General features: G+C 41.2%; 1 protein-coding gene across 1 annotated transcript in view; it reads left to right on the top strand.

Moving 5' to 3' along the window:
* The window catches only part of LOC309661708 (uncharacterized protein), a 178,958-nt gene extending 166,428 nt beyond the window's left edge, over positions 1 to 12,530 (top strand). Inside the window, exons 3-4 of the mRNA XM_082463665.1 lie at positions 9,501 to 9,677; positions 12,367 to 12,530. Coding sequence (XP_082319791.1) covers positions 9,501 to 9,677; positions 12,367 to 12,513 — 324 coding nt within the window. The 3' untranslated portion in view covers positions 12,514 to 12,530. The remainder of the gene's footprint in view (positions 1 to 9,500; positions 9,678 to 12,366) is intronic.
* The last annotated feature ends 186 nt before the right edge of the window (positions 12,531 to 12,716 follow it).

Raw genomic sequence — 12,716 nt, 5'->3', positions numbered from 1 at the left:
GGGCAGGCCCTGCCCCCCCCCGCCCCGAGGCTCCTGCCCTGGGAAGCATGAGGGTGTAGCGCAGGCTGACTGTCAGTGCTGGGCTCCTGGCTTGCCTGCCTCACAGGATGGAGCATCTGTTCACCTTGTGCTGGTGCCCTTCCCAGAACCAATGGGCTCACAGCCCAGACATTTATGCTGAGCCTGGGGGCAGCTGTGCCCTGAGAAGCCATGTCTTGTCACTTGGCCCCGGGAGCACCTCCTCAACGGACCACGCTTATCATACGGGCCTCCTGCTCTTGTGCCCTCTTGTTTTGTTCTGAGGCAGGTGGTTGTGATGGCCAGTACTGTGGGGTCTTGTGATCTCAGAGCGGACACTGGAGGCTGACTGACCCCACAGAGGTGGACAAGGATGTGGGCTCAGGCGATGGGTCCTTTCTTGGGTTTCTGCCTCTCCTCCCTGACTCCTGACCCTTGCTCTCCAAAGCTCACCTTTCTGTTGTAGTTGCCTCCCCAGGGGGCAGTGACGGGCTTTGCCCCGCTGAACTATACCCTCGGGGTAGGTGGCCACAGCCTGGCTTGTCACACACTGGGGAAATCCTACACTGGGGAAGTCAGGATTGTGCCTTGCTGGGCTTGGAACCCAGGTAGAAAGGTAGATGGTGTGGGTCTGAGGGACTGATGCCCCAGCCCCAGGGCAGGTGACTTCTCCTGGGAGAGGTTGCCCATGGCCCCCTTTGGCCCCTCGACCCTGCAGAGGTGCTCATACACGCCCCCTGCAGGCCACAGCCTCTGTTCATAGGATCTGCCCCAGTATCACATGAGAAGCCGGGGCCGGGAGCCTCGCTCTCTCTGAGAGCAGCTGGTCATCCCACGCTGAGGGGCGTCTTCTCGGACACAGGGCACATAGCTGACCTGCAACTGACATATGGACTCTTCCCTGGGCTTTACCCCTGAATTTACCTCCATGCTGGTCATCCCACACTGAGGGGCGACTTCTTGGACATAGGGCACAGAGCTGACGTGTAACTGACATATGGACTCTTCCTTGGGCTTTACCCCTGAATTTACCTCCATTCTTGTCTCCTGTCTCACGGCCCCTGCCTTTTCCCCCAGACACCGGAGATCTCCAGGCTTGGGTGGAGTATGGCATGTTGTCAAGCTCAGTGGTGTCCACCTCACCAGCCCACTGGAATCAAGCCCCCGGGAGCCTTTGAGAGAGCAAGACCAAGGACTTTAAGAAGACTACGGTTAATGTTAAGGAGCATAGATTGTAAGATGAGGAATTTCACTAGTGTTCTTCAATCCGTAAGAAGAATGAAATAGAAATTGCAGAATTGAAACTTGCACAGACATCAAGAAATAATAGTTTACAGGCCTCAAGAAGTAATAGTTTAACAAATGACACATTCACAGAATCAAGGAGATGAGCACCATCCACAGGGTGTGCAAAGGAGGTGCCTAATCCCAGGAGCAGCGTGGCCACGGCTCGTCTGAGAGCGAGGCATGTGCTGGGCAAGCTTTTGTATGTAATATTCACCAAAGGGAACCTTGGCCAGTGATACCAGGGAAAGGCTATCATGGTGAAGGCCCACTCATCTCCACCACCCTCAACTTGAATCCAAGTATTGGCGAAGAAACAGACTTGACAGAGACTTTGGCCACCTGGCCTGGGTTCTCCCTACAAAACGTCATGTTTCTCCAAGAACAGGGCAAGGAGTCACAATTGTCCAAATCACAGACTGCATATCTTAACGGTACAGCTATTACAAATTTGCACCTTTGTTTGAAGGGAATTGTTAAGTGGTGGGTAGGGAGTGATGTGTTCCAGGGAGGATTTGGGCCCTCTGGCTTGCAGGTGACCCTCTTATCAGACAGGGCAATTCTGCCAATAACTCATCACTGCCTTCATTCCTCAGGTGGTAGGGATACAAAGGGATTAAAAGGGGTGCGGGCAGGAAACAGCCCTCACTGACAGCACAGAGCCATCACCTACTGTCTCCTCAACTCCTCTGCCCATATAGCCACTGAGGGTGCCATCTTCTTGCTTTCACAGCAGCTGTTGATAGCACACCATCATCCAAGGAGTTCTTGAGCACCAACTTTGCACTACTCAGCAGCAAAATGGAGAAATCAAGGATGGTCCATGGAAATAGCTAAGGGTCTTGTTTTAGGGCAAACGAGCTTATTCTGCAATATGTGCTTCTTAGTTAATTGGGGTTCAAATGTCCTTTCTTGGATGAAATGATGTTGATAATGTTTGAAAAATAAAAGGTAGGCCACCCCATGAGAAACTATGCTTTTATCTGAGTGGGGTTGGGGAGCAAGAGGGAGTAATGAAAATTTGGGTTGTTGAAGTAGTGACAGGGCAGGGCTGACTTGTTCAAGGCTGCCTCCCTGCAGGAAGAAGGCCAGCCTTCCTCAAGACTTCATGGACACTCCCCATACCCAGGGCTTACGGCTGTCATAGCTGGTGACTCAGCCATGGGCCTACTGAGCAATACAGCTGCAACTGCAGCTTGGCTCAGCCCTGACCAGCAGGAGAGAGGCTGGGCCTCCCTCAGCCTGAGTGCTCGTTCCATGGAGAGGGATGGACCTGGGTCCTGTGTGTCCCAGTGCTGGTCCTAGTTCCTGCCCACACGGAACCTGGGCTTCCCTGATTCTGCAATATAAACACCAGAGCCCAAAGTTTGAGTCCCTCTCCTGGACCCTGGATCCCTACTGGATCCCTGTGCGCTGGCCCAGAGAAGAGTGTGCAGTGGGGACCCACAAACTCCCCACTCACTATTCCTGTGACTGTGAACTTCCCCTGATAAACATGGCTCCAGCAGCCAGGGTTACATATTTTTAGGGAACTCTCTTATGGTTACAAGTGCAAAAGACTGGGAACTACTATGGAAAACTAATATTTGAAAACTTCACTCCAGTGATATTTGAAGAACCTCTATAAAGTAACTAAACAAACATAATTGCATTTTATTCCACTGTGTCCAAAGTCTAAGCTTTAAATTGTATAAAAATGAGAATGAGAAGTAGAATGCCTCCAAACATTTGGAAATTAAGATGCACACTTCTAAATAATCCATGGTTAAAAAGGAATTTCAAGGAAGATTTTTAAGTTAAGTAAAACTGAGTGAAAATGAAAATACAACACATAAAATGTGGAAGGATCCAGATAAAACATTATTAAGAGGGAAACGAATGGCACTAAATGCTTAGAATAGAAAAGAGGGAAGGTCTCAGATCAATAATCTAAGCTTTCACCCATGGAAATGGGAAAAAAATTGCACAATAAAATCAACGCATGAAGAAGGAAGCAAATAACAATACACTCTGATCAAATGGAGTCTATTCTCGGAACACAAGCTTGGTTTACTATTCAAAAATCATCAGCGTAATTTGCCATATTAATAGATTGAAGAAGAAAATCTACATGGCCCCATCAATTAATGAAGAAAAAGCATTTGATGAACTTCAACACACATTCATGTCAGAAACTCTCAGAAATCTAGGAATAGAAGGGCTCTACTTCAACCCAGTAAAGAATACCTACAAAAAACCGACAGTGAACATCATACTTCATGGTGAGAGAATGAATGTTTTCCTCCTAAATTCAAAAGAAGGCCAGAATGTCCTCTTTCATCTCTCCTTTTCAACTTAGTACTGTAGGTACTAGCCAGTGCAGCATGGCAAGAAAAAGAAAGAAAGACACACAGATTAGAAAAGAAGAAATATTACTGTCCATACTCATGGATAGCATGACTGTCTGCATAGAAAATCCCAAGAAATCTCTAAGAAGCAATTAATAATTGGCAATTTCTTAACAAAGTCTAACAAGCTCAACACAAAAACATTAGTCATATTCCCAAATATTAACAATGAACAACTGGAAACCAAAACTAAAAACACGATGCCATACACAATGCTTCCAAAACATGAGATATTTGATTATAAATATTTTAATAGAGGATCTGTATGATACAACCAAACAAGACCTAAATCAATGGAGAGACATATCGCATTCATGGATTGGAAGACTCAACATAATAAAAGGTCAACTTCCAACAGAATTTTTTTGTCAACATGGACAAGCTTATTCTAAAATGTATGAACAAAAGGTAAAGGCAAAGGAACCAGAATAAGTAAAACAATTTTGAGAAAGCAGAATATAGTTAGAGGATATTAAGACCTACTGTAAAGCTATAAGTAAGACAGTGTGGTATTGGTGGAAGGATAGATACATAGTTCAATGAATAGGATAGAGAATACAGAAATAGACACATGCCAATACAACAAACTTTTTTTTTTTTTTTACGTAAGTTAAAAAGCAATATGAAAAGCAAAATCTCTAGTCCTTATAATAACCCTAAAAGGAACACAAATCTGTTAAATGACTAAGCAAGACCATACAGTTAGTGGCAGCACCAGAATCAGAACACAGGTCTACCTACTCTTGCTATGACTGAGCCTCTTCCTCTACATCTCCTAAATGTCACTCTGAGTTGAAGAGGGGAAAGAAATGGGAGGCCACCGTGATGCCACATCCCTGTGCTTTAACCAGTATGTTTTCTTTATATACTGGACCATTTTTTCAGATTTTATTTGAAGCAAGTTTTGGCTTGCTTCAGTATGTATTTCATTTTCTATTTATTACCCTCTTTCATTCATGGCAGACAGGCTCTAGAGGTCCTGAGAATGTCTGAAACAAAGAATGCTATAAAACACCTTAGTAACTCTCGAAAATGCTAAGTGGACCCTGAATCAAAACGTCAAGTTTCAGAGAACTTACAGCCACTAACGATCTGCAAAACAAACAAATAAACAAACAAACAACCCCACACCCTAGCAACTCTCAACCTTGGATCAAACTACAATATGTTGGAAGAGGTATTACTGAAAAGAGCTTGAAAGGGCAGCCTAAAAGGCAGAGGGTACAGAACATGGGCCATGTCCCTGTAAAGGGGACATGGTTCATAATATTGTGAATCAAGCGGCTGGTTCACAATACTGGTTATCATGTTCAAAACTGTCAATCAAAGAGAGGTGCATTATTATATATTTGCTTGTTGCTATTGCTTTTCTGATTAGAAGATACAGAGTCACTTTAGGTAACTTCCATTTAATTTAATATTTGTCTTCATTTTATATCCAGGTCGCATTTTCTACATTAAAATATAATCATGCTGACTGCCCCCACCCCCTACACCCTCAGAGAAAAAAAGTGAAGAACTTTACACAACTTGAAAGAAAGATGGAATGCACAGAGAAGTTGCTATTGCACCCAAGTAACAAAGAACACAGAGAGACCAAACAGTAGACAAGTCAGAAGTGCATAGAAGACAGCTCAGGGCTCGCAGCAGGAAGGAGGAGGAATTAAAACACTAAAGCTTTTAAATGCTATCACTTGTGCCACAAGATTACCCTGAAAAGGCAGATGATAGGTCAGAAAGCAGGACCAAACAGGGGATTTTCCAAAGGCTGCTATCTAACAGAGTTTAAAATATCCATAGATTATATATATAAAAAAAATTCCATACACAGAAGAGCTTTCTCTTCCCCACCTTGCCTCTAGCATCCGGTCAACACTTTAGAAACTTAAAACCACTGTTAGCATGTCCGAATGTAGAACCGATATAGGTTTTTTCTTTCTTAAAAAATTGTATCCCAACTCTTTCCAACCAAGAATTCTATTAATTATTTTCATTATGATTCCTCTGCATGGAAACCCAGTAAGGGATCATCAAGACAGGGCATCTCACTACTATCAGATCAATGCCAGTTGGGCAAAAGCTGCATGATTCTGTGTTACTCAGAGGGAGGGAGAACGGTAAGACACAGGAGTTGAAACTTATCCGCACCACAGAGGAAAAGGAAACTCCTTTTCTAATCTATTCATTAAACAGGAAACAGCAGGTGGACAGGAAAAGCCGTCTGCCTAGAGCAGACCCAGAGTCACACCGAAATCTAAAAACAAGTGCTCAGGAAAGCGTCTCGGCTCGGAGAGGAAGCGTCTTTCAGACCCTATCTTGTCCCTAGTTTGGAGATCAAAGCATTAGAACTTCAGATAGTGATACTCTGGAGGGGGTGGACAGGGAAGGTCTGAGAGACCCAAATAATGAGGACACTAGGCAGCTAACTACACCACTACGTACAAATACACACATCAGTACGAAAAGTTCACCTCCAACCCTCAGCTACTTTAAACAAAGCATTGCAGGTCCAGGTTTTCTGAACAGGGGATATTTTAAAGTCTGTTAGCAGTTTGAAACATTGCAACACTGGCACAATATGTTACCTATACTTTGTTTTTAATTACAAGGCAACACAGTAAACTCCAACACAAAGGTGGGGATGGGCGAGTGCAAAAGGAATAAAGAAAACAGAACCAGTATTTCACAAGAGCATCGAGCCAGCGATGAAGTAGCAGCTAATGCTTTGCAGACTCTCGAGGGTAGAGTTCGCTCAAGGTGCTCTGAGGGATTCTCTTCAGCATTTCTTTGGGGAAGATTCGGAGCAGTTGCCAGCCAATGTCCAAAGTCTCACAGACAGTGCGGTTTTCGTAAGGACCTTACAAAAAAATTGAGACTAGATGAATAAAGGCCAAGTACTTCCAACTTATCAGCGTTCTTCAAAATTTATTGTTATGGGTCTAGCACTGTGAGCATGAAGTATAAAAAAGAGACACAAAGCAGTCAGGTCTCCCAGGACTGGATGTGACCAAATGTGGAAATGAGGGTCTAGACAGTAAGTACCCCTGGGAATCAGAGAAAAGGGAGAAAGTCCGCAGGTGAGACCTTGGGCGCGTGCGTGCGTGCATGCGTGTGTGTGTGTGTGTGTGTGTGTGTGTGTTTAACAATGGGTGGGATCTAAAAACACCCCACTGAATAATGGAAACTAGACCCAGAGTTTTGTCCAGAGAGTAGTGAGAAAAACAGTTTCCCAGCAACACAGGCTGACCTGAAGGAGGCTAGTACAGATACTTAGAAGGCCTTAAATGCCAATTAAGCACCTGAATAGGTCCATGTGAAAGTTTTCAAACTTGCTATTGTTATTATTATTTTTAATAGGTGAGTTCAGTAGATAGCACTCAGTATGAAACATAAATGTACTAGTAGGTGGAATGATTTGGAGCAGTTGAATTTCTATCACCTAATAGGTGAATGTTATTGACACGTCTTCAAGTGTAATTTCAGGTGTACCCAGGCTGTGTCAGAGAGATAGAATGCTTGTCCCTTTGTACTGAAAGGCTTAGTATTTGAGGAGAATAAGTAGGAAAAGGGCCAGCTTTTTGTTTCCTAAGCCAAATGCTGATTCTGTGCACAAGACTCTTTGTAGGTATCTTCAAAGATATAAATGTTGGGCTTCCCTGGTGGTGCAGTGGTTGAGAATCTGCCTGCCAATGCAGGGGACACGGGTTCGAGCCCTGGTCTGGGAAGATCCCACATGCCGCGGAGCAACTAGGCCCGTGAGCCACAATTGCTGAGCCTGTGCTCCGCAACAAGAGAGGCCGCGATAGTGAGAGGCCTGCGCACCGCGATGAAGAGTGGCCCCCACTTGCCCCAACTAGAGAAAGCCTTCGCACAGAAACGAAGACCCAACACAGCCATAAATAAATAAATTCATTCATTCATTCATTCATTCATTCATTAAAAAAAGAAGGTATTAGTTATTTAAAAAAAAAGATATAAATGTTAATACTTAATCAAACAAATTGGGGTCGTGATTTTAAAATTCTCACAAATGACACCCCAGGAGTTAACAAAGTCGTTCATTTTATATGCCGTTTCAGTCCGATGCTGTCTGTGGGTGAGTATATTTTTAAAGTATTCAAGGCAGAGAGAACTATATCACATTCCTAATTTAGTGTCCTTATTTGGTGTGCAATAAAACTTGGGCTTTTTCATGATATTTGTTTCAATTCAATAAGTGACTGAATATGTAGTGATGAATAGGATTGCCAAGATCCTTTCCCTGAGGGAGTTTCCAAACTCAAAATGACAACAGAAGTATACATGGGATTCCAAAGTGATAAGGACAATGATAGAGGTAGTGGGAGCACAGAGGAGGGAAATCTAAACCCGATAATGCAGCATGGGTGGAAGCTGGGGTGGGGAGTGAGGAAGATTTTCCACAAGCAGGATATTTCTATCTGCATTGTGTATCTGCTAGAGCTTAATTTGGAGCCTTTTCTTATTTCTATACTTTTTGTTCTAAACTTTATTCTCTTTTTGACGAAATTTTTTAGTTAATTGTTTTCAGTATTTTGTCTGTTCTAGGGAATTGTCAGTAAATTTGATTGAGTAAAAATACTTATATCTGTGTTCCAGGACTGTGGAGGTATGACTCTCTAGTTGGTTTTGTGTACACTTACATGTAGGATCCAGCTCACATCTTTCTAAATTGTTCATGAGAATATGAAGTAGAATAGAAACAAAGTCTTTATCTTTATAATGACTTTGGTATAATAGTTTTATAGGATTTTGTACTTAATAAGGTCTTCTTATTATATTGAGGTATAAGACCCTTTATCTTAAGACTGACTTACTCTAAGACCTTTAGACCTTCTAGCCTGAGAATTAAACTCTTTATTTTTAATACTGTTTATAATCACATACATTTTCTATAGGTTATTCTTCATGCTTTTCTTTGGACTTTTAAAGAACATTCTTTATGCAAAACTTGTAATTTTGATGTTACTTCCTCCTATATATCTCAGTATACCCTTAGTATTTTCTGGGGACTATTTCCTGAGACTTTGTAATATCATTATAGTATAAAGTTCCCCTCCATAAAAGGCAGGTTTACCTAAGTATACCTACAAAATGTAAATGATGTGTTTAAACCTTTAATGAATTTATAGAAATGTATCATTTTTATAGATATTAAATGAATTCTTGCTGAAACATTTTAACACATTGCTTTTTTGTTGTTTGTTAATAACTGGAACATGTATATGGTAAACTCATACTTACTATTGATCTATATAATTATAGATCTGTGTGAGCTACCCTGAGTTTGACATCTTACTCTTTTAGTTTATTTCAAGTATCTCTTTTTTTATTAATTTTCATGTCTTTCATAGATCACCATTTTCTTCCATCACCATCTTTAGCAGCTGATTCTCTTTTGGAGCCTTTTTTCCCTGCAGAGAAACAAAGTTGTATTTTTTCAGCTGCTTTTGTGATTTGTGAGCATTACTCAACTGCAAGAGAAACAACAAAAGAGCAGTGATGATAAGTGACATTGATCTTGCATACTACCATGTGGCAGGCATAATTCAAATCCCTGCCTCAGTGAACTTACAAGTTACACTGTATATAATGGACCTTTGGTGTCAGTTCTTGAGTATTAGAAACCATGATGTCAGACCCTAATGTGCCGGGGTTTATTGCATAATACACAGCATATGAACAAAAATCATATGAATGATCAAGCTTACTTTAAGAAGATCAACATGCTGTCATATATAGTTGGGTGAACTCTTAACAATTGGCTCTGCTTTCTTCCATTGCTTCTTATAGCCAAATATTGTTCAGCTTCGTGACAGACTTTGTAGAGCACAAGGAGATCCAGCACCAGGGCAACAGGAGTCACCTAAAGTTCCTTATGAGAGGCAGCAGCTGCCCAAGGGCAGGCCTGGACCAGTTGCTGGCCACACACAGATGCCAAGAGTTCCAGCTCAACAATATTATCCCCATGTGAGTGATATGGTCCAGATTAAAGTAGGAACATTTATGTATTTCAAATTGGTGGTTTTAGTGTCTTGAGTAAGAGACCAGTGATAAAACTAGACAATGTATTATTTTAATGGTTATAGTTTTTCTTTTCTTGAAAGTAGCATTTATGATGTTTTTAAAAATTATCCCTTTAATCTAGTCAAATAATTTACAAACTAGGTAAAATTAACTTAAGCTCTCTGGGGAGATTTCTTCTTATTTCTCCGTCACTCAAGCTTAAATTACACATGTACATCTGTTCTTGAAATTTAATTTGATTCATCTAACAAACTAAGTAAAGTAGTGGGAACAATTTTGTGGGTAATTTGGTCAATTTTTTAAAGTGTTTTTAGAAAATAGTCTCTTTTTAAGTATTATTTTCTGAATCATTAGTGTGGTTTTACTATGTCTTCTGTATCAGCACAATAAAGAGTATCCAGAATACAAACATTTTTTTGGACAACTTTATATTAGAGAAAAGTGAGTGACCAAAGGTATATGAAGTTGTAGGTCATGGGGAATGTAAAGATGATTAAATAATTTTTATTAATAAACTAATTTATTTATTAAATTAAAATTACCAAATGGTTAGTGGCATAAATGTGACCTCTTATTGTCTTTTACTATTTCATGTAGAAACTTATATTTCCAGACCAGCAGATAACCTTCATGTTCTTAAATAAAAAGTATATTTTCGTAAGTAATAAATGGTCTTGATTGATAACAAAGTTAGTAGGTACTCTGCTCATTTTATTTTTGAGATGAAACCACCTCGATGGCAGTCTCTCTTTTTTATTTATTTATTGATTGATTGATTTTTGGCTGCGTTGGGTCTTTGCCGCTGCGTGCAGGCTCTCTCCAGTTGCGGCGAGCCGGGGCCATTCCTCGCTGCGGTGCCTGGGCTTCTCACTGTGGTGGCCTCTCCCAGCGCGGAGCAGGGGCTCCAGGCACGGGGGCTCAGCAGCCGTGGCGCACAGGCACAGCCGCTCCGCGGCACGCGGGATCCTTCCGGACCAGGGCTTGAACCCGTGTCCCCTGCACTGGCAGGCAGATTCCCAACCACTGCGCCACCAGGGAAGTCCCTCTGCCCATTTTAAAATAGAACAAATTGCTGATAGAATTGATGGGGTCATTTTTACATTTTGTAGCAAAACTAAGCATAAAACCATGAAAAAAAAATTCATGCTCTTTTGTCTGTCATGCTTTTGATTGCTATTTAATCAGGATAGATTACATTTGAATATAATTATGACTGTACTACTCTCTGTTTTGTTTTTTCGTTCATTTGACAAATATGAATTTAAGGGCCTGTCTTTATTCTCCCTATTGAGGGTATATTGATAAACAAAACTAAATTCTCCACTCTTGTTGCTAGACTTAGAAAGTCTATGGCATAGATAGGGCAAATCAGGTGATGGCTGGGAAACTGAGAGGTGGAGAAGTCTAGCGACTAACCAGAGTTTTAAGACATAGAGCTTGAATTTGTCAGCATGGCTAGTTAATGGTTAACAGGATTGGAACTCCTAAGCTAAGCACCTTGAGTTTGACCTCACTGTGTCAGGGCACTGAAGTAAGGTGTTCTCTGCATTGGGAGAAGAGAATATTTACTCCTTATGTCCTTGGGTTTAATCTATCTTTCTGGGAAAATGTAAAAACCATGAAGGACTTTTATTATACCGTGACTTAGCAGTCTCATACTTTAAGAAAAGGAAAACAAATTCAGTCATAAATTATGCAGTGATTTTCTTGGTTAAAGCTTATGATATGTTGAATGAGGACAGTGGATTGTGGTTTTAAAGGCATGTTTATAGGCAGGAGTAAAGGGATTTCTGAAAGAGAAGCCAACTGAGTAGGAGTTCTCCTCCTACTATGACCAGCACATCTTTGCTATTAATTGTTTATATGATAGAGTTTCTTCTACAAAGATTTACTTGACAAAAGATATTCTGATGGCTTAAAAAAATGTTTTTGAAAACCTCTGGACTCCAGGGTAAGCAACATGGCGTAGCGTGGCAGACACTGGCCTGGGAATCAGGAGACCTAGAATCAGTCGTAGCTCCATCAGCAACAGGTTGTATGGACTTCAGCCAGCCCCTTCAGTTCTCTGGGCCTTGGTTTTCTCAGTGGTAAAGGGTGGGGATCAGATTGGATGATCTTTAATATGCTCTGATTGTATGATTCTAAGCCTCATACGGAACTAACATAATTTTTGTGGCTCTAATGAAATCCGGAAAAGGGAGCTTATAGCAATATGTTTACAGATCTAATAGTAGCATGAATACAATTAGTGCTTCAAAAATCACTTTTTCACTCAATTACCTTTTTTTTTTTTTTCCCCTGGAATGTCTTCTTTCCTTCCCTAGTTACAGAACTTACCTTTTCCCACTTACTCTTGACACTTGAACGGCATTGTTCTTTCTGCTTTGATTTAGTTTTCATATTGATTTTTCCACTGCCTTCCTTCCCCTGTTCTGTTGTGAAAGGTGCTTTTTTCTTTTGGAATCCCTTGAAAGGGATTACCTGAAAGCAGTTGCCTGGCTAACGTATGCTATCTTGCTGCTCTTATTTTTTGCTTTGCATCTGGCTATTAATGCCTGTTGGGTTTTTTGTTTCTTCTTTTAACATTTTCATGTTTTATGTTCTGTGATTGGTATTTCTTTGTTCAATTCAGGTTAGAATTGCCCCCACTGTCACTACCTGGAGTAACAAAACTCCTACCGCCCTTCCCAGCCATCCACCTGCAGCCTCTCCCTCTGATACACAGGTATATCCTTCATTATTCCTCTTTGAGCAGAATTCTGCTCACCTAAATATATAGTTATATATTCTCTACCCACCTCCCTTAAGTTCTCCTCCCCCCATCTATCTATCTGCTTATTGCATTTTAGTGCTTTTAGGATGCAAGAAGCAGTTTTTAGCACAATTAATTTATTTTCTTATCACTCTCCTCTTCTTTTGCAGTTTTAAATTGACTTGAACTAGAAAATAATTTCCATAGAATGAGATAACTTTGGTTTTCTG

This window comes from Balaenoptera physalus, assembly GCF_965194825.1.
Source record: "Balaenoptera physalus genome assembly, chromosome: 5".
NCBI classification, from domain to species: domain Eukaryota; kingdom Metazoa; phylum Chordata; class Mammalia; order Artiodactyla; family Balaenopteridae; genus Balaenoptera; species Balaenoptera physalus.
This window is presented reverse-complemented; position numbering and strand designations above follow the sequence as displayed.